The 20,666-nt window shown below is 39.1% G+C and overlaps 1 protein-coding gene across 8 annotated transcripts in view; it reads right to left on the bottom strand.

Annotated features, from left to right (window-relative positions):
- The window catches only part of LOC113009621 (discs large homolog 1-like protein), a 114,881-nt gene that overhangs the window by 43,005 nt on the left and 51,210 nt on the right, over window positions 1-20,666 (bottom strand). For 6 of the 8 annotated variants that reach the window (XM_026148058.2, XM_026148048.2, XM_080292181.1 and 3 more), the window contains 2 exons: window positions 5,681-5,734; window positions 2,313-2,363 (listed from right to left, as the gene is read on the bottom strand). In XM_026148058.2, coding sequence (XP_026003843.2) covers window positions 2,313-2,363; window positions 5,681-5,734 — 105 coding nt within the window. Of the gene's footprint in view, window positions 1-2,312; window positions 2,364-5,680; window positions 5,735-5,836; window positions 6,819-14,236; window positions 16,063-20,666 lie in introns of those variants that run through there. The other 2 variants (XM_080292180.1, XM_080292185.1) reach the window with 2 other exon arrangements.

The raw sequence follows: 20,666 nt of genomic DNA, 5'->3' as shown, positions 1-20,666 counted from the left end.
TTTCTTCCCTTGTCTCGTTGGGTCTGATTTGTCCCAGCTGTGTTACCACCTGTTCTCCACCTGCTCGTCCTAGTCCTGTGTTTCTCTCTATTAGTTGTTGCATTGTACCCTCACTATGCTGTGCGTTTTTTCACTGTGCTCCTTGTAGTTTTCTAGCTCTGTTTCCCAGTGTTAGTGTTTTGATTTTGGTTCGTATTTCTAGTTCCTCATTTTTGGTTTTGTTTTCTGTTTGTTTGAAGAATCACTTACATCCAAGATAAAGCTGCCTCTTTTAGTTGATCCTTGCGTTTATGAGTCCTGCATTTGGGTCCTGCCTGCCACACAGCAAACCATGACAATATGTGACCTATCCCAACTAGATTCTACTATTCTAATTACCTCAAGCAAGCTTAATCCCTGTATCATCATACATTTACCACAGAAAGAGGTGAAGCTGAACTCTCTTTGGCATACAGGTTATATGTACTGGTGCTCTTCTACACAGTGCAGCCTCCTTTTCTTTTACAAGGAGTTGTTCAACCAGATGAAGTGGTGCAGCAATGAGTCGTGTAACTTAATGTTAAATATAAAAAAGAAAAAAGGCGAAAGTTAAGCTGGTAAGAATGTACAAACAGAAAAACATTCATTCTAAGCCACAAAGGGCTAATCAGGTCGAGTGTGTTTGTTCATGAATGAATCACTGTTTGCATTTTCTGGCTCAGAGTCCATGAAGAGGGAAAAAGTATAATGTTATTTTGCAGAGCAGTCACTGAAGCGATTTGAACACAGGTTTAGTAAGTTCAGATCTCTGACGCCAGGAATCACCAAGGTAACAGGTAACAGGTAAATTAAAAGCAAGAGCCTTCATTTTAATTCACGCTGATGTTAAATATTAAAAAAAGTAACGTCTGCTTAGGATTTCATATTTGTAAAGATCAAACTTCTTCAAGTCAAGACGCTCAGAGACGAGCTGCAAAAATGATAAATTGTTATAAGGAAATGAAACGGTGTGTCAGTCAGCTCTCTTTCTGGAAGAGAGAACCCAGACAATCTGAAACAAACTCTTTTCACTAAACTTGCTTTCTGGAAGAGCGCCCAGGCAGAAGGTACAGTGCAGATAGCCAAAATATTTGTTCATATGAAAAGATTCCCTCTGATCGGACTTTGGTTGAATGCTTTTAAAAAAACATGCAACAAAACTGTGCGGAAGCAAAAGAGCAGCTGCACGGAAGGTCTAAAACATGATCGGATAAATCAACAACAATTAATTTTCTTATTGGCTTTTTAAAATTTATATGCATTTATAGGCAATAACCGGGCTAATGAAAACAGAAAATCGATTTATATATCTGCTGAACACACAAAAAGATTGACTTCTGCAATTTCTGCATTTGCCCCAAGAGGCTATGTCAGCAGACTAGATGATGGGTTCTCAGTCTGCCAAACTGTAAGCTGGACAGGGGTTACTGTAAATTTACCTTAGTTCCACTTCAAAGAAGAATAAGAGATTAAGTGTAGGGATATGTGTGTCTCCTAAAGAAGACATTAATGCATAATTTTTTCTGTTAATGGATCATTTTCTCTTTCCAAAGTAATTTGCAGTGGAAAAAAAGTCAACATGTAAAAGAGATACAGATGTTTCCAGATATCGCCAGCTGGCATATAGTAGATCACTGGCATGGTGCTTTCTCACTTGCACTCTGTCACTGGATTCAAGGCTAGTATAATGGCTAAGTATAATGTCTACGCCTGTGTTTGCGTGTACGTCCATGGCGTCTTTAAAGCAGATCCAGTCAAGCAGACAGAACCAGGTCACGGGAGAATAGGGCGAGAGAGAGGGAGGTGCAGAGACAGCCTTAGGCATGAGAGAAAGGGGCATGTAATGAGAATGAAGGAGGAAGGGGCCGGGCATGGAAAGGGAAGAAGGATGGAAAAGAAAGAGAGGACAGGGAAAGAGGTCCAACAGAATCAGACCAATGATCAGGCTAAGTTAAGGAAAAGCAGAATGACGAGCTGAAGTAGAGGAAAATAATCGGGGACAAAGGCAGCTAACACAGGGATGGGTTTTCTGACTTAAATCATTGTGTTTTCTCAGCCTTATTAAGGATTTAGATTTTTTTAGAGTCAAAAAACTAGTTAATTTTGTGACATATTTAGTTTGTTAAGAAAAAGAACAGACAAAAAACTTTGAATCTTTATCAGGTTTTAAGGCTGAACTATTATAAATTTTTCATTTTAGTTTTTGCCGTGTTGTGACTACTGTACGTCGAGCTGAGTACATGTAGAGTTTATGTGATGGCCACACATGGTGATGGTGTGTTGTATGTTTTTACCCGCTCCAACGTGATTTCCTCATACTCATAGTCTGCTTCTGTTCCATTGACCTGTTTGAAAGATAAAAAAAGAGAGAGATGAAAATGAACAGTGAGAGTAAACTCTTTCTTTAATCCACATTCGCTTTTCCTTATTTTCTGTCACTGTTACAGTGCTGGATGTTTATATTAAACATGGCCAATGTTTCAAAACATAAAAACTCTGCAAGCCAAAAAATCAATCAATCAATCAATCAAATCAATCAATCAATCAATCAATCAATCAATCAATCAATCAAATAAGCTCAGGATTCAGACTGCTTCAGTTTTTTTCAGGTCAGGCATTCAAATGTTACTGAAAGATTAATGTTTGCAAAGAAAGAAAGTTGTGATACAAAATATGTCATGAAGTTATTGTACAAATCTGGGCTTTACACTCATCTTTGCAGTAGTTACCCTTTAGATGTTAAGAAGAACAGAGCATCTTTGGTGAGACCGCCTACACTTTTACATCACAAGTTAAATGTCACATAGACCACAACTTTTTAAATGTTTTTTAAAAAAAAAAAAAAACCCTCAATCTTAATCATGTAAAAATGTTCTTGAGGTGAAAGTAAAATATTAGGGCTGAACGATATATCGCATTTGCGATAATATCGCGACATGATCAAGTGCAATTTTCTAACCGCAAAGGCTGCGATTATACTGCGATTATAAGGCTGTCCAAATTACTACCATATCCCAGAATTCATAGCGCGGCCCAGCCAAACTCCAGTTTCCAGCAATGGCGGCCGCTACTAAGTTTTAAAATTACTCATACTAATCTTTCTGGGTCACAAAATAAACTTTTAACATATTTTCAGGCGAGAAAGTAGTTGTGTAAACATCAAATATCTGCTCGGTTTATCAAGATATCCCATATTTGCAAAAGTGCTTCGACGTTTTCAGAGGCGTCTGCTACCCACCAGCTCGACAGCTAGCCGGGAGCTCGAGGGTTACTGATGCGGCCGAGAACGGCACAACTCCCGGCACATCATTTTCAGATCACCGCGGAGTTTCGCTGCTCGGGTTAAACGTAATATATAAGTCACTTAGACAACCTAAAAATGTTATTGTTGGGCTTTTTTCAGTGTTTTGTTTGTTCGTGAGTAAATCGGTTTGGCTGAGATTAAAGTTATTAGATTAGATAAAATAAAACTTTATTAATCCCCCGGGTGGGTTCCTCCTTGGTTTTCACACAGCTGACTAAACGTCAAACAGAAAACTTATTAAACAGAAGTATGAGACAGTCGAGAATTTACACCAGTGTCCTGTTATATTTTAGATAGCAAGAAGCAGACGGCCGAGTTTATTAAACTCCACCGAGACAGCGGTGACGCTAATCAGAACTAGACCGTCCAATTTCACGCCTTTAAACTTTAAAGGCGTGTTTGTGTGTGTGTTTATACAATTGCTATTATGTTTGCACTTTATGTGTAATGTTACTGACTGCAGAGATCAGTAAGATGTGTGTATTTTTTATTTATTAGTTTTATTTATTTAATATTATTTTTTAATTGAATGACTGTCTAGTAGTTCACAGATGTCGAAAAACTGAGTGTGGTAAAGCCACTGATTTTTTTTTATGTATATTTCTGCAATCTGCACATTGTACTGACTTTCATTTTAATGTTTACACCAGGGTTCCTTGTCAGCACTTTATGCTCAGATGTTTGTAAGCTAAAAATAAACTATTGTGTATGTTCAAATATACTGTTGTGATTGAAGAAGTTAAATAAAAATGTCAGTCATCAATTCATGCATCACCTCATGTCATCATAACAGAGGTCTGTCTTCCAGGAAAGAACAGTTTAAAATTAATGTAATATAGTATTGGCCATACTATATGATGTATTGCTTGTCTTTGTTTAATAATACAGAAGACAAAGACCTTAAAAAATAATCGCATATCGCATCGCAATCGCAATATTGGGGCAAAAAATCGCAATTAGATTATTTTCCATAATCGTTCAGCCCTATAAAATATGAGGTAAAATTTGTTCACATAAAAGAGAAACTACATTTTGTGTAGTTAGAAGTCACCAGAGATTAAACGTAAAACCCTGTCTTAGTGCAGCAGACACTGAAGCACACCAAAGTAAGCTGCTATCTCTGAACATTAGTAGGAGCTTGACAACGTTTGTTTACTTCTAACTAAAAATGTGACTTGATTATCTGATCACTAACACACTGCCTATTGTAGGTACGACAGACTGCAACAAGTATGTGAACTGAAGAAATGAGAATTTAGGAATTTGATTATTTATGACTGATGCATGAATCCCGCAGATTAGATCCGTAATGCGATGATGCGTCTATGATGTCATATTTAAGAGCATCCCTGATGGCTTGCCCGTGGGCCAATCACATGGCTCAGCTTGGACCGTCTGTACTATAAATCACATTAACATCCACGTTTTAAGACTGAATGTAAAGAGCACAGAATTAAATCTGATCTCAATATATTTTGAGTCCGGCTCAGTTGAAACTAGGAGATACAGCTGCTGCGGGCGAGATGACACGCACACACACATAGTTGATAAACACGTAAACACAGTGGTCGAGCGGCATCCCAGTGGCCCATGTAATCCCCTTGGCTGTAATCTGTGCCTCTGTGCGCTCAGATTAGTTTAGATTGTGAATTTCTGTCGTTTCAAACAGAGGGCACGATCATCCATCAGCCACCATGTACGCTGTGACTACTAATATCTGACACTATTCACATAGTGGTGAGTGCTGCCTGATTATATGGAATTGAACTTACTATGAATATGATGAAAAACTTAGATTCCTTTGAAACCCTTTAAAATTATTGGATTATTTACTGTGAAGCACAACCATCATTACAAGTGTCAATATCATAGCATCACAGCATGTGTATTATAACATAGCAATGCACCTGGTGCATTTTTGGCTCCAGAATACCCTGGTCTCTAAAGGTGTCAGAAAAGTTAGTCCTTACTGGAGAAAAGCATCCATAAATGATATCAGCGAAATAATAAGTGAAACCTGCAAGAGCACAAATCTTTCACTGCCTGTGTTTAATTTCAGTTTTAGTTCAGCAGGGACTAATTCCACAGTAATTACATAATAAACTTATCTAACAACCACAGATACTGATTTTCTGTATTCATGTAATTCTAAAGTGAGATTTCAACCTAAAACTCCGTGCACGTTAATTGTTTCTAAAATATTCAAATTACTGCACATGTGAAGCACATTTTTTGGCAAGAAAAAAACCACTAAATTAATGGACTAAAGACAATGATTCAATGTAAAGTTTTTATATTCAACCTTACTATTTAAAAAATATAATTATAGTCTAGCCTTATATCTGAAGCCGTACTCACATATGGGGGGGTGTCGACGCTGTCGGTGTTGACCACCACTGGAGGGGGGTTGGCCTGAAAGAGAGAATGTCGGTGTTATTATTAATTACTTTTAATATCAAAGCACTCTTGCTGAGAACAAAGAGAAACACACAGAGAGCAGCAATAAGCACTTACTCGTCTCATGTTTTGGTACAGCATTTCGAGTACATCTGCTACAGATTACCACCCTGGAGCGACGGCATACACTGCATGACATACTGCACAGCCCTTATACTGGGCAGTACTACAGTACTACACGGCAAACCACGCTATAGGACAACTTACTAAAGCTCTGCCACTGTGCCATAAAGTGTCTCAACAAAAATTCAGAACTGGACCACAAAACACTCGATACATTTTAGACGTTTTTTCTAATAGTAAAATAGTACAACATTGTACACTGCTGCACAGTACTTTACACCACCATCCTATTGTAGGTCATCCATATTTAATCTCTTAAATTAAGTCAACTTCCCAGATCCATCTGCTTTGTATAAATCCACCGACCGCAATCTCCCCTTCACTCCCATGCGCGCTCTGCACTCTACAACAAGTGTTTATTCCTTTCTTCTGCACCCAAAATCAGCCTCCTCTTTCTTCCCGGTCTCCTTCTAAAGAAGAGGCTTGGACCGATCTGTGCTAGGGTTGTGGCAGCTGCAGATGACTGACACTGGTTTCCATTTCCTATTTTCTAATCACATGCAAAGCAAAAGGCAGGAAACTCACTAATACCTACAGGATGTCGTTTTTGTCATTTTGCAAGAACATGAACACCTTTTTTTTCTTTCCATTTCCAACCTACTGACTCCTGTTCCCTCGTCTCCTCTCACTTTCTCTCCAGAGAGTATCTAGTGCCCTGACGTCCACCTTTAACACTGGCTCTAGACTTCTCAAACAGCCCAGCGATCAGCGTGCCAGTCCATTTAAGAACTCCGCTTCTTGTTCTGTCGCCAAAAAAAGTTGCCAAACTAACAAGTTAAACTAGCATCAAACAAGCAAGAGAACCAAACAGGCCACCATAACCATGAACATGCAGCAGAGCAGCAACAGCATCTATGTCTCTACTAATCTCTACCTCTCATCCACCCTGTCGCCTCCCCCCACCCCCCACCCCCTCCTCTCTCACTGCCACATGTGGAACTGTCAGTCAAGCTGGCTGGATGCTTGATCCCACAAGGGAACAGAAGGGGGTAGTGTGGGGTGTGGAGGATTATAGGTATGGTGGGAGGAGTGAAATCCGCCTGCTGGTCAACAATATTGAGAAATGTAGAGTGGAGAAAAAAAAGCATACAGGATTTTTTTTAAAAAGAAAAAAATTAAATAAATAACAGCGTGAGAAGAAATTTGGAGTAAGGTTCAGAGAGACATAGATACAAGGAGGCTGGGACACAGCAGGTTAAGTCCTGCATAATGAGGCACTGAGGCCATGCTGACAGGTACAGCTGTTGTCGTCAGGATGTATGAGGACCTGTATTTATGTCAGAGAAGAGGAAAATATCTGTATTAAATATTTTTGGACTGTTATTTGATTTAGGAGAACACTATTCAAATGTTAATGTATACCTAAAGCAAAAATAGGATCTCTCAAGTTTGCTGCTTTTCAAAGAGAGCTCAGACAGTTTTAAAAGCTTTAGAAAAACACACTGCAGATCACTGCAACAAGGACACCAACCCTCTTTATCCTTTGCCACTAGAAAGCTCACATCAATCACATCAACATAAGGAAATTTAAGAAAAAAACTTAATGACTTCTGATCCCAAACAAATGCACACATTGAGACTACAACCTGTAACAAAGTAACCAGGGACCGATATTATAGGGGTGGCCTGGCTGAAGCTGTTATTTATCTAGGGGTGGCATTGAGTGGAATCAAATGCACTTGGTTCATTAGTCATTGGCATGTGTGACCACCTGTCATTTGGTTTTAGCATTTTGTTGGTCTGGGGGGGTTAACTGAATGCCTCTTTACAACTCTGCAGGCTTCAATTAGACTTTTAAATGTTAAAGCTCACGAGAGCACAATTAGAAAAAGACTGAACAAATATGAATTGTTGAAAAGGGTTTCCAGGAGAACGCCTTGTGTCGATAAACATGGCAGCATAGCTTAGGTTTACAAAGCTGCATCAGGACAAACCACAAAGACTTCTGGAACAATGTCCTCTGGAAAGACAGAACCAAAGTGGAGATGTTTGGCCACAATACACAGCCAAACACAGCATATCAGCACAAACACCTCATAGCTACAGCTAAGCATGGTGGTGGAAAACGAATGATTTTGGCTTGTTTTGCAGCCACAGGACCTTGGCATCATGCAGTCACTGAGTTGACCATGAACTTCTCTATATACCAAAGTATTCTAGAGCGAAATGTGGAGCAATCTGTCCAACAGCTAAAGCTTGGCCAAAACTGGGTCATGCAACAGGACAATGATCCCAAACACAATCCCAAGCAGCAATTGTACAAGAAAATGGCTGAAAAAGGAAAGAGTGAAGGTGTTGCAATGGTCCAGCCAAAGTCCACACCTCAAACTGACTGAAATGCTGTAGCAGGAACTAAAGAGAGCTAGGCATAAATGAACGCCTGCAAACCTCAATGAACTGAAGCAACAATATAAAGAGTAGGCTAAAATTCCTGATTTAAAAACAATTACTTCAAGTTATCGCTTTTATGTAAGCCTCAACTGACAAAAATAATCTAGGAAAATCGATAAAGTTGTTTTTTATATGTAAAAGCTCATATGATGATTATAATAAGGATAAGGATAGCTGCATTGTCAAAATGTGTCAGTGTGTGGGTATAATGGTGGCAGAAAAATCAATCAGTGAAAAAATTCTGCTAGAAAAAACACACTCACTGAATGTAACTCCAGTTCTGAGTATATGCACAGCCCCCCTGTGGGCTTTCCCATTGGTTGGGTGTGGTGGTCAGAGGGGTGGCCAGATTTTAGCCTGTGGACGACAGACTCTACACTCCTGACTTTCACCAGCCAAAACTTGTTTGTCACTGTAATTATCGTGTAGGCTTAACCTGTTAATACCAACAAAGATAACCAGTTAATTGTTTATTCTAATAGTCTTAGACAATGAAACACACTGACGGAGTCACCTCAGCTGACGCTACTGTATTAACACCTATTAACCACAGTATGGAATTTATTCCACTATGCATGCTAGTCCACCGCTTTGCCTAAACCTTATGTGACTCCCTCAGCAGAGGAAAAGCGTTGCACAGTGCAGACAAGCTCTGCGTATGTGTCTCTTTCTCTGTTTGTGCGCACCATTCACAAAGCGACAAATCCAGTCCGTCACTCAGCTGGTGATTCCATTGGCACGCCATGTCAGACTGCACCCTTATGTAACATCAATACATATTTGAATTTGTGTGTCTCTGAGTGTGTGAGGACAGAGTTGTGTTACATGAAAAGGCCAAAAGTACAAATGTGCAAATATAAACAAACAAGCACTCTGTGCACAAATACACAGGCACACAAAACATCCATATCCAGACAGTGTTTAGTTATCCTGTGCAAGTGATTGTCAGTCGTTACATAAGGGGTGTTACACCAGCTGTGTTATCATGGCATTATGGTTGGTTGAGTCCAACACAGGACAGCTTAGAGAGAGATCCAGACTATCCCACGTTTGTCTTATCACACAGAGAGACATACAAGTGATTAGGTCCTGAAGGAGGTCTGCATATGTGTGTGTGTGTGCGCGAGTGTGTAGACTTGGGGAAATGATTTTCCATTAGTGTAGCGGGCTTTAATCAGCTTCTAAACCATCAACGTAATTATTAATTAGCAGATGACTCATGATTGGAGAAACAGAAATCAAGAATCCTATCCGGTTGTTCAGTCTGACGTCACTAGCCGTGTCTGGGTCTAAACTCCGCTGCAGGTCCATATATCAAACGATCACTATGGCATTACTGAGAGTTGAAAAACTGTCTAAAGTCTTTCATCTTTAATAAAATGATCAGCGTTCTGCTCTACCAGGTGTAACAATTGAGTTTAACATCCAGGCATCCATGAAAACCGAATTTATGACATTTAACGGAGTTAGAAGTTAGCAGGGAGTTAGCTCGCTAGCTTCTATCTAAATACAATATAGCATGTCTTGACTGCGGGGTTTTGGAAACAAATTAAAACGTGCAGCTCTGCTATCACTTCCAGCATAAATGAAGACAGAAAACTAAACAGCAGTGACGTTTGTAGGGTTACTGAAGTTGGGCTAGCTGGTATATAATGATGTGCTATGTGACCGCTAGCGACACAGCTATGTTAGCATAATATAAACAAGCTAACCTTTTTTCCACTCGATAAAAGTTAACGTGAGTGTTCTCGGTGGTCAGAAACAAATGTAATCGCATGGCAGGATGCTGTAAAAGGACCAAACTTCAGCCAGGAGAACAACTGAGATAATCCATCCACAATACGAGGTTAGTCATTCATATACTGCTGCATGGGCTGTGCTGTAGTTACATCCTAGGGTTTTAAAAACTGAGCTTAAATAAATGATTAGCGGTAATAAAAGCCGAGGGAGGTCAACAGGGATCACTGACTGTTTTAGGAGCTTTTTGAGATCAAATAGAAGAAAATACAAAACATTAAACATGTTAACAACACAAAAGCCATATTAAACGCAGACTACTTTAGACCCGGAAGTAGGATTCGTCGCGTCATCACTGAACAACCGGATAGCAATCTAACACACACACAATCACATATGGAAGAACGTGCAAAACACATACAAAGGCCAAAGTGTTGCGTTTCTCTAAAACCAACTCACACTGGCTGTACACAGAGGTGAACATGGACCCAAACATTCATACAATCATAACATCATCGCTCGTTCTGGCTTCCTAACAAGCAATGAAAATCAGATAACTTAATCAGATGGAGCATGACTCCATCCACTCAGAACAACCACTCTAATCACACTAATCACACCATCGCTACCTTCTAACTCTGTGATCACCGTGTCCGCAATAACTATAGCAAGTAGAAGAGAGCTACACTGTTACATTCATTTCCTTTACTATTCTTCATCTCTGTAGAGTTTATATAATACGACACATTTCCTGTTACACATGGATGGCTATGCTCTTTTGATTGTATTACTGGGAATCGCTCTTGCACTGCGCCCATCATCGTTCAGTGCTGTCCCATTGACTGCAGGCTTTATTTTGAAACCTTTCATTTGCTCTAAATCTGTTTTCTCTGTATTTCTGAATTACTTCCAGTATCCCTCAGAGTAAAAGAGAGACAAGCTATGAATATATTACAATTCATTTGACAGCCCAGAGTGCAGTTTTGTGTGGAAAACATCAGCAAAGCACTCGAAGCTTCAAGATAATGGCAGCAATACTGTAGTGACCTTATGCTTCTAAATTGTCCATAACACTGTGGTCAGATATAAGTACAACACTTGGAGATTGCTTTTAGCAGCCAATGTATTTGTAGACCTCCCATCAGGAAAACAAGAATAATATTAAGGGCATTTGGAATATTGGGTAAGTATTGGGTAACAAGAACACACCCTCAGATCGGCCTATTTATTTCATTAAGAATAGTCAAGTTGTTGATGACAGGACTGAAGTAGCAAACGAATTAAATTCCTTTTTTGTAAATGTTGGACCTACTTTAGCAAATTTAATTAGAAAAAATGACGACCCAGAATATGAGGAAGTCTAGAAAGGAGAAAGTAGAGTGGTTACTTCTATATTCTTAGCTGATATTACCATAAAAGAAATAGTAGCAATTGTAGAAAACTTTAAAAATAAAAAATCTACTGACTGTAATGGTATAGACATGGTTATAATTAAAAAGACTTTAGACTGTATAAGTATTTCTCTTTGCTATATTTTTAATCTCTCGTTACAATCAGGAGTATTTCCTGATTGAATGAAAGTGGCAAAAGTGATACCCTTATATAAATCAGGAGATAAGCATAGTTTTAATAACGCCAGTGTCTCTTTTGTCACAGTTTTCAAAAGTGCTTGAAAAACTTTTTGCGTAAAGACTTGATAGTTTTATTGAAAAAAATCAACTAATAAATGAAAATCAATTTGGCTTTCGTAAAAATAGATCAACGGCATTAGCATTGTTGACTTTCATTGACGATATTTCATCTGCAACCCATAATAATAAATACACAGTCGGGGTATTCGTTGATTTAAAAAAAGCTTTTGACACGTTACAACGTTCTATTTTGATTTCTAAATTGTATACTTATGGTGTGAGAGGAGTGGCATTGAATTGGTTAAGGAGTTATTTAGAAAATAAGTCCCAATATGTACATTAACTCAGCAATACCTCTGAAAGATTGAAGATTGTATGTGGCGTTCCTCAAGGTTCTATTTTGGGACCTAAACTTTTTAATTTATATATTAATGATATCTGTGACGTATCAAAAAGGTTAAATTTTATTTTATTTGCAGATGACACAAATGTTTATTGCTCAGGAGTGAATTTGAAAGATTTGAAATTATGATTTCTGAGATGTTAAGATTAAAAAAATGGTTTGATGTAAATAAATTATTTTTGAATCTGACAAAAACGAAATTCATGATATTTGGCAATCGTGTAAAGGAGGAAGAAGTCATTATGTCCATTAATGGAGAATTGATTGAAAGAGTTGCTGAATTTCGCTTTTTGGGTGTAATAGTAGATGAAAATATGACGTGGAAATCACATATTGAGTATTAGAAAGAAGATGGTTAAAAACATTTATATTTTGGGAAATGTAAGAGATTTATTAGATGACAAAACAATGCGCATTTTATATTTTTCATTGTTTTTCTCATACTTTAGTTACTGTGTGGAAGTTTGGGGAATACATATGAGAATGCTATAAAACCTCTAAACTTATTGCAGAAGAAAGTGATACGAATGATTCATAACGTTAAATATAGAGAACATACAAATAAATTATTTATAAAATTGAAATTATTAAAATTAGGAGATTTAGTGAAATTACGGACACTATTAATTATGTTTAAGGCTAAAAATAAAATTTTGTCTTTTAAGTTACAAAGATTATTTTCAATGTGTTCGGGGGGAGAAGACAGCAGAAGCAAATTTTATTTTAAGCATCAGCTAGCTAGGACTACACAAAGATTAATGAGTCGATCGGTTAGGGGTATACGACTGTGGAACTCTCTTCATTATAATTTAAAGAACTGTATAAATTTATAGTGTTTTAAAAAGTGTTGCATGTCTAAAACGATAACTCAATATGAAGAACGTGAACGAAATTGGAGTTAATTAAAAAAGGATCCATTATTTTTTGCCTCCATTATTTTTTGCCTCATTTTATTTTATTTACTTATCTTTTATCCTTGTTACTATGTGGAGTGGTATATTCTGATTGTAAATTTGTTGTTTGGTTTGCGTTAGGACCGGAGATAAATGTTAGTTTGTTCCTTGCTTTTTGGTGCCCACTTGCAATATAAGTTGTATTGTAGATAGGGGGCAGGGTTTAATAAGAATATTTTCTTCTTCCTGCTCCTATTCACACATGGTTGCAGTGCTTTACCGATAGAAAGTGTGGTTGGTTTGTCTGAAAGAACTAACTGTGGAAACTGTTGTACCAAGTGTGAAATAAATAAATAAATGAAATGAGATAGCAATACTCTGAGTCTGAAGGAGGCTGTTGTCACAAATTACACTTCTTCCTTGCTCACTGTTCCATCTTTCTTTTAGGGACTAATGTAGCCAGTTTATATTGATTCTAGCAGTACTTTGAACATAGTAATCAATGCTATTATTTCCATACAATTGAAGCTCTTATCAGATGTTATGTCAGTAAAGGACACAGTGTCCTGTATAAAATCAGTGAATGTCTCGTTCTCTACTGCCATGTGTTTTTTTCCCTTTTTGTAACGCACTCTCTATATCACCCCTATATAAGTGTGTAGCTTTTCATTTGAAGATCTTTCTACAAACAAACACTAAGAAAGCAATTTGCCCAAAATGCAGTGGCCAATAAAATAGCTGGAAAATAGTGACATAGAAATATATGTTAAGTAGAAGTATATGCTCTCTGAAACTGAACTACAGACCAATGTGATATACTCAAAGAAATAATACAGATTTCTTTGTAGTTAGCATGAGGTTATCTTTCAAATGATACAATGGACTAAAGGAGGCCCTTTCCTTACAATACCAATAAATCCACCTAGCAGAATGGTCTACAGTACATGCAGGACACCCTCCCCCATCCCAAACCTAGTTCTAGATACCATGGCTATAGTTACTTCTACACCTATTGAAATTTTGAGGATGAAATAGTAAATGATTAATTTTCTTTTATAATCAATCATTAGCTTGACTGCTTATCAAAAAAAGCGGGAAGTATTTGTTCATGACTTTATTTAGCACTAATAACAGGCAAAATCCACCACAAGTGCATCTGCACAATGCATAACTGAAAATTGTTTCTGGTATCAGCATCTCACTCAGTAGAGATAGATGGGAAATAACGCTGTTCCCGCCTTTGCTGTCCACGTCTGACATACTTCCACCTATAACCTACCTGTACATGGGCTTGTATTCGTGGGAAGTGGTGTATGAGTGGCACATGTGGGGGTGTCTCCATTGAGTGTGCAGTCCAGATATACGTGTCATTGGGCCACAGCCTGCCTCCTGTTTTGCCTTTGCTCTTTATGGGACTCTTTTTCACGCTGTCTCTAAGATTGGGAAACTTCCCTCTACAGCCCCTGTTGGCGAGGTTGGTAGGAAGTGTGCTCCACCCATTACCCCCCAGCCCGGAATACAAGGGGAGCTGTGGAGAGTGAAAAGGATGGATAGAAAGCGACTGGGAGGCATGAGGAAGAGGAGAAGGGCAGTTGTGGTGGTGGTGCTGGTACTGCTGGAACAGTGAGTGGTGACTGGGGGAGCGGAGCTGCTGCTGCTGGTGGTAGATTTGATGAGTCGAATGTGAAGAGAGCATGTGACTGGGCGAGGCTGATGGGTGATACTGGTTGTGAGAATGATGCTGCAGCTGATGATGACTTGCTGACAGGTGAAGCAAGTGGTCGTTGGGGGAGTGATAGTGGCCTGGCGATAGGTGAAGCTGATGGTGGCTTGGCGAAGGAAATAGACTGTTTGGGGACTGTGGGGCCAGATGGCAAGTTGGTGATGGCGGGCATAGCTGATGACTGGAAGATGGTGGCGCTATGTGGTAGTAGCTGGGAGAGGGAGACGGAGTGAGCTGTTTTGGCGGATGCCGTTGCTTTGGCTTTGGTGAATGCGGGTGGCGCTTTGGTGAGTGTCGAGGCGAAGATTGCAGTTGGTTACTCGGCATCTGTACTTGCAATAAATTCTGGTTATGCTTCGAGTGAGAGTGGCTCTTGCTCGACTTGGCCTTCCCTTTGCCAGATTTGCCCTTTGTGGTGCCACCGCTGGGCTTTTTAGGGCTACAACAAAACTCATGGCTGTGGAAATAAGTGTTCATACTGACAAAGATTCATAAAAACACAAAGAAATCCTCTCTGTCGTCTTTACGTTTTGTTTTTTTATTTATCGCTTACCACACTCTCTCCTTTACTGAGATGCTCCTCACCATCACTTCTGTCTGAATAATGTAGGTCATGCCTCTCAAGAACAACCAATCCCTCTCCGCATCCAGTACAAAGTAGGTATTTCAGCCCTTTTTTCTCATATGTCAATAAGTAAATCTCACCGGAATAAAAAAAAAAAAAAGTAATCCCTCCTCTTTAGGCAACTTTACTCGTGTTTCCTTTCCCTTACGGATTTGAGTGTGAATTAGTCGTCAAAAGCAAAGCATCCTCCTTTATTAGCATTTTTAACACTCTCACCATCTCTCAGTGGTATGGTAGCAGTAGGATAATAAAAGCTGGGTCCCAAAAAGAAACAGGAAAGCCACTTGGACAAGTTGACCACTCCTTCCAGTCCTGCTTTGTTTCTGTAGACAGTGCTCCAATGGAAGATTTCTCACTCCTGTGGTTAGTCTACTCCAGTCTTCAGTCAGAGTAATTCACATTATCCACCGACAGCACACTCCAGTTTTGTACCAAAAGTGTTGGCCCCTCAGCATTCATCACATTTATATATTCCAAAAAGTCCTATATTGCATTTCCCTTTTCTCTTAAGATTTATATTCATTCTTTAAATCCAGCAGAAATTTAAAAAAAGGTCTGAAAGAGTTCTCATCATCTTCCTTCTCTCATCTTGTCTTGTTTTCATGGTATGATAGATTGAATTAGCCACATCCCTCAGCTGCTCTCATCTTTCTATGGTGCCTCTTTCCCTCAGCATCCACCTCTCTCTCTCTCTCTTTCTCTCTCTTTCCCCAACTCACTCTCTTGCTCTTTCTCTCCCTTTCCCGGACTGGCCAATTAGGGGGCTTCCCCGGACTCCTGCACATGACAGCAGCCAGGCATAACTAATCGATAGGCAACCGAGGACAGCAATACAGCGCTCAGAGTCACAGTGTGTGTGTGTACAAAGAAGGGAGTGCTGTGATTGGTGGATTGCGGTCGCTTCCATCAACCTTTGTCTTGCTCTTTTAAAGCATCTCAAGACAGGCCGGGTCAGCTGGAATGCAGTGTTTGCAAGTGCGTTTTGTGTGTATGCCTTGGCCTACTTCACTGTCTCTTTGTGAATCATGATGTGGTTGCTTATTATATGTTTCAGGCTTTAATTTATCTATGGCAGAAGGTACGCCTTTGATCTTTTACAGTTGTGGTCAGGTATGGACACTTAATACATAACCATCTAAATTGTGTTTTTTTATTTATTTCTTGCATACAGTGCCACGAAAAAGTATTTGTCCTACTGCAGAAAATCCTCAAGGAAAGTGTCCAGCTATCAGTTCACGCGCTGAAGTTCAAACTCAGTTATTCAGCAGGACAGTGACTGGAAACACCAAATCCACCCCTGAAAAGCTAAAAAAACAAAACACAATGAAGGTTTTGGAGTGGCCAAATCAAAGTCCTGACTTAAAGCCAACTAAGATTCTTTGGCATGACCACATCGTTCATGCTCCAAAACCCTCCAATGTGACTGGATTAAAATAATTCAGCAAAGAAGAGTAATTGCTTTTTACACAGGACCACGTAGGTTTTTCTTCCCTTAATAAACGATCAATGAACAACAACAACAACAACAACAACAAAAAATCAAACATTTTGTATTTACAGAAGTTCCTTTGTCTAATATTAAGATTTGTTTGATGATCTGAGACATAAAAGTGTGACAAATAAAGAAAAGAAATCAGGAAGGGGGCAAATACTTTGTCACTGCACTACACTTGCAGCGCTGAAGAGGTGTTGCAGTATAAGTAATAACGAGTAATATGGGATGTGGCATTGCACCTTTATGCAAAAAAAGATATTTGGCATTGTGGGCCTACTGAGCTTTTCCTTTGTTGTTCATTGTTTTGCGACGTTTCAGACAGGTTTTTTTCTTTTTTCTATTCTTGGCTCCATATGATGTCAGCTAGGGGGTCATTTCAGGGACACAGCTCTGGCTGGAAACACAGAAGCACTATCCATCTGCTGTTCAAACTTTCTCATTATGAGGAAAGTTGGAAAAAAATCGGCTTGTTTCTAACAGTGGATGAACTGTGAAAGAGCACCAAGGACCAGTATAATCTTAGTAAAGTATAAATTTGACACTTCTTATGTTTTCTTCCTGTTCAGATGGAACTAATTATATACCTATGCAACCTTATACCCCAGAAAACATTCAGATATTCAAGGTTATTGAAGAACTTGCAGTTTACATGTTTAGAAAAATGTATGTGTCTCTTTAACAAACTTAGATGGACTTGGTTAGATAACCAGCAGGAATTCATACTATTAACTGATTTGGGTTAAAGTCAACACTTGGCAACACTTAAAAATAAATCAATAAATTCACCTTCTTTTTTTTTTACATTTAAGTAGATGCATAGATACGACTATAAAAACCCTACTGATATCAGTTGAGCCTGTGCACAGTGACTGAGAAAAGGCTTATTTTTTTCCCAGATCAGTTTAAATATAGCTTCTGGCAGCCTACAGTTGGTATTTAGGAAAGAACAGGATCTGCCATTGGAGCAAGAGAAATGCACACACACATACACCCATCTGGTTGTAGCTATGAGCCTGATGTCTTTATAATGTCAGTTAATATATAGCACAACTGGCCCCAAACCAAGCTGATAAGCAAAAGAGAAGCAAATAGAGATAAGGCACATTAAAAAGCAGCACCCATGTGGAGAGCACAAAGAGATGGAGAGAGGGCGAGGGTGGCAGAGAGAAAGCCTGTTGTAGCGGCCCAGTGCGTTACGAGTGTGTGTGTGTGTGTGTGTGTGTGTGTGTGTGTGTGTGTGTGTGAGAGAGAGTGTGTGTGTTCCCTGTGTAAAGTACTGCTAGCGCTGCAGGCTAAGCGCTCAGTCAGAAGAGGATGAGCAAGAAGAATAGGCTGTTAGCATCACAGCGCTAAATGAAGCCAGCACTAATATAGTGCTAGAGGGCGGGGTAGGGAGGGGTGGAGGCTGCTGCTGAAACATGAAAATACAGGGATGGGGTGGAGAGGGCAGACAAGGAGAAGAAACAAGGATGTGAGAATAAGATATTTCACGTCTTAGAGCCTAATCCACAATGCTGCAGTGTGGATTAGGCTCATATGAGAGAAGTATAATCTGTCAGTCAGGTTCTAGTCCCTGCTGTGATTACTCCATTAGTACTAAAGGTGGGACAAACTTGACACTGCACCCCCAAATCTTTTTATTAGAAATCATCTGACTCAGCCTGCCTACACTGTGTCAAGCTCTACTTAGCTTTCTACCCCCACTCTAATTTGACACCACTATGTAATGTTTTAATTTAATTTTTTTAACAGAAAAACATTAGGAAAATAATAAATCAGCCAACGTTACACCATCAGTTCTGCACACTGGTTTAATTGAGTAGTTATTTTCTCTTCTGGGTCAGAACAACCCGACTATCCAGGAGAAAAAAAACAACCTTATTTGCTGAGTATAAAACCTTTTGTGCTCCATGCAATTACTGTAATAGATATTAATTATTCTTTTACACATGCACACACGCACACACAGTCACACACATGAAAAATGTTCAAAGCACTGAATTCACACAATCCTTTCTTTCCTGTAAAAAGTGAAGATGTGGGCCATGTCTTTTTTGCTCCTTCATGCTTCACTCAAGCAAAATGTTTTACTATTTATCTCTAAAAGCCAAAAACTGACCACACCAAGAGCCGTCAGCGAGGATCAAGTGTTTGACAGCAAAAACAGACATGTGACAGGAGACAGCATCTTGGCTGGAGGCTGAGAGGATTTGCAGAACAGACTTCCGAAAACAATTAACTACAATCAATAAACTCCACTCTCTCCAGATTGGAGACTAGGTTGTAATCCTGGCTGTCCCCAGCAGGAGGCCTCAGACTCCACAGACAGATGGAGAACTGAGAGGAGGCTAGAATGCACGCACACAGATACGATGAAGGTGACGTCATGAGTACTGACTTACATTTATGTAGTGTCCCACTCAGATACTGAGGCCCCACACCTCAAAAAATTCAAATCATTTACTGACTCTTAGGTGAGCAAAATAATTGTCATAATAATGAACACACAGGTATAGAGCTTTGAATGCTGTCCAGTTTTCCAATCCCACAAAATGTTACATTTTGTAGTTTCTTGATGGTATAATGGTATAATTCAGAGTATTTTGAAGCTTCAGTTGTCGAGTGCTTGGCTTCATCTTGGAATCACTTCATCTTAATTGAAACTGATGGTACATATTACGGTAAATATTACGGTAAAGGCTGTAAAATACATTTTCGGTGTAATTATACGGCCTGAAGAGTTCAAGAAGTGCTCAGTCCAATTAGCACTGGCACCAGGTCTAACAGCATTTAAAAGGCATTTCCTGTTAACAAATGCGCGTACTATTTGTCATGTCACTGACTTTTCTAAACAGACACAAATCGACTGAATAATGGCAGCAGATGCTCTGACACGATCCACAAGTAAAGCTTGTAAAAAAGACCAACAGGAGCTGTGGTCTCCATGGATCCAGTGGGTGATCAGACATGTGAGGCTGCAGCCTGAGATCTTCATTATCATATATCACACACCAGCAGCAGAAATCAGTATTAATTTACAGAGTCTGTTATGACTAGAGCAGAGATGTGCTCTGGGCTGGAGCTGGAAGGCTTTGACAAGCTTTTGCTGTTAAAGATTTAAATGTTGTCTGTCTGTAAAATAATAAGATTTAATATTGTCCTTAACTAACTGAGACAAAGAGGAGATCAAGCTTGGCAGACACTTCATTCAGTTTTTTTCACCAGCCAGAAATTTAATAGAGCACAAATATTCTATAGCAAATGGTTACCTGAGCTCTAACAGCTTATTTAGCTGAAATTCAGGAAATTGACAGCAAGAAAATTCTATTTATTTAAATAAAAATCTAACATAACTTGAAATGGATGTCCCTGTTTACCACCCATATATGTATCTGTTGACCGATATCACAACGTTAACAAATAAGATATGCTGCGACACATCAGTGTTGTTCATGTTCAAAAATTGCACGATCAGTGTTTCCCACAGAATCAGTAGTGCACAGACATACAAGCATTGACATACATCTTATTTTCATAAAGAAACTACTTGTGGCAATACATTACTATTATCAGCTTCCTCATTCTGTGGATGAACTACATCTACACTCTTTCAGACTGTACCTTGGCTTCAGGCGCAGGTAAAACAAGGAGCTGGTGAAAAGACTTTGAAATATGTCCCTTATTTCTCATATGGATCAAATTGCTTCCTGTCATGTAAATAAATAACCACAACAAAAACCCACAGATTCAGAGTCTGTGGATCCCTATTTGAAACAGCATTCATCCTGAATCGACAGCGTCTTAGCGTATCGATAAGAACATGGCTTAGAAACACACTGTAAACACGTTGTACCCACAGAAGTGTG

Source organism: Astatotilapia calliptera, chromosome 17 (genome assembly GCF_964374335.1).
Source record: "Astatotilapia calliptera chromosome 17, fAstCal68.1, whole genome shotgun sequence".
In the NCBI taxonomy this organism is placed as follows: domain Eukaryota; kingdom Metazoa; phylum Chordata; class Actinopteri; order Cichliformes; family Cichlidae; genus Astatotilapia; species Astatotilapia calliptera.
This window is presented reverse-complemented; position numbering and strand designations above follow the sequence as displayed.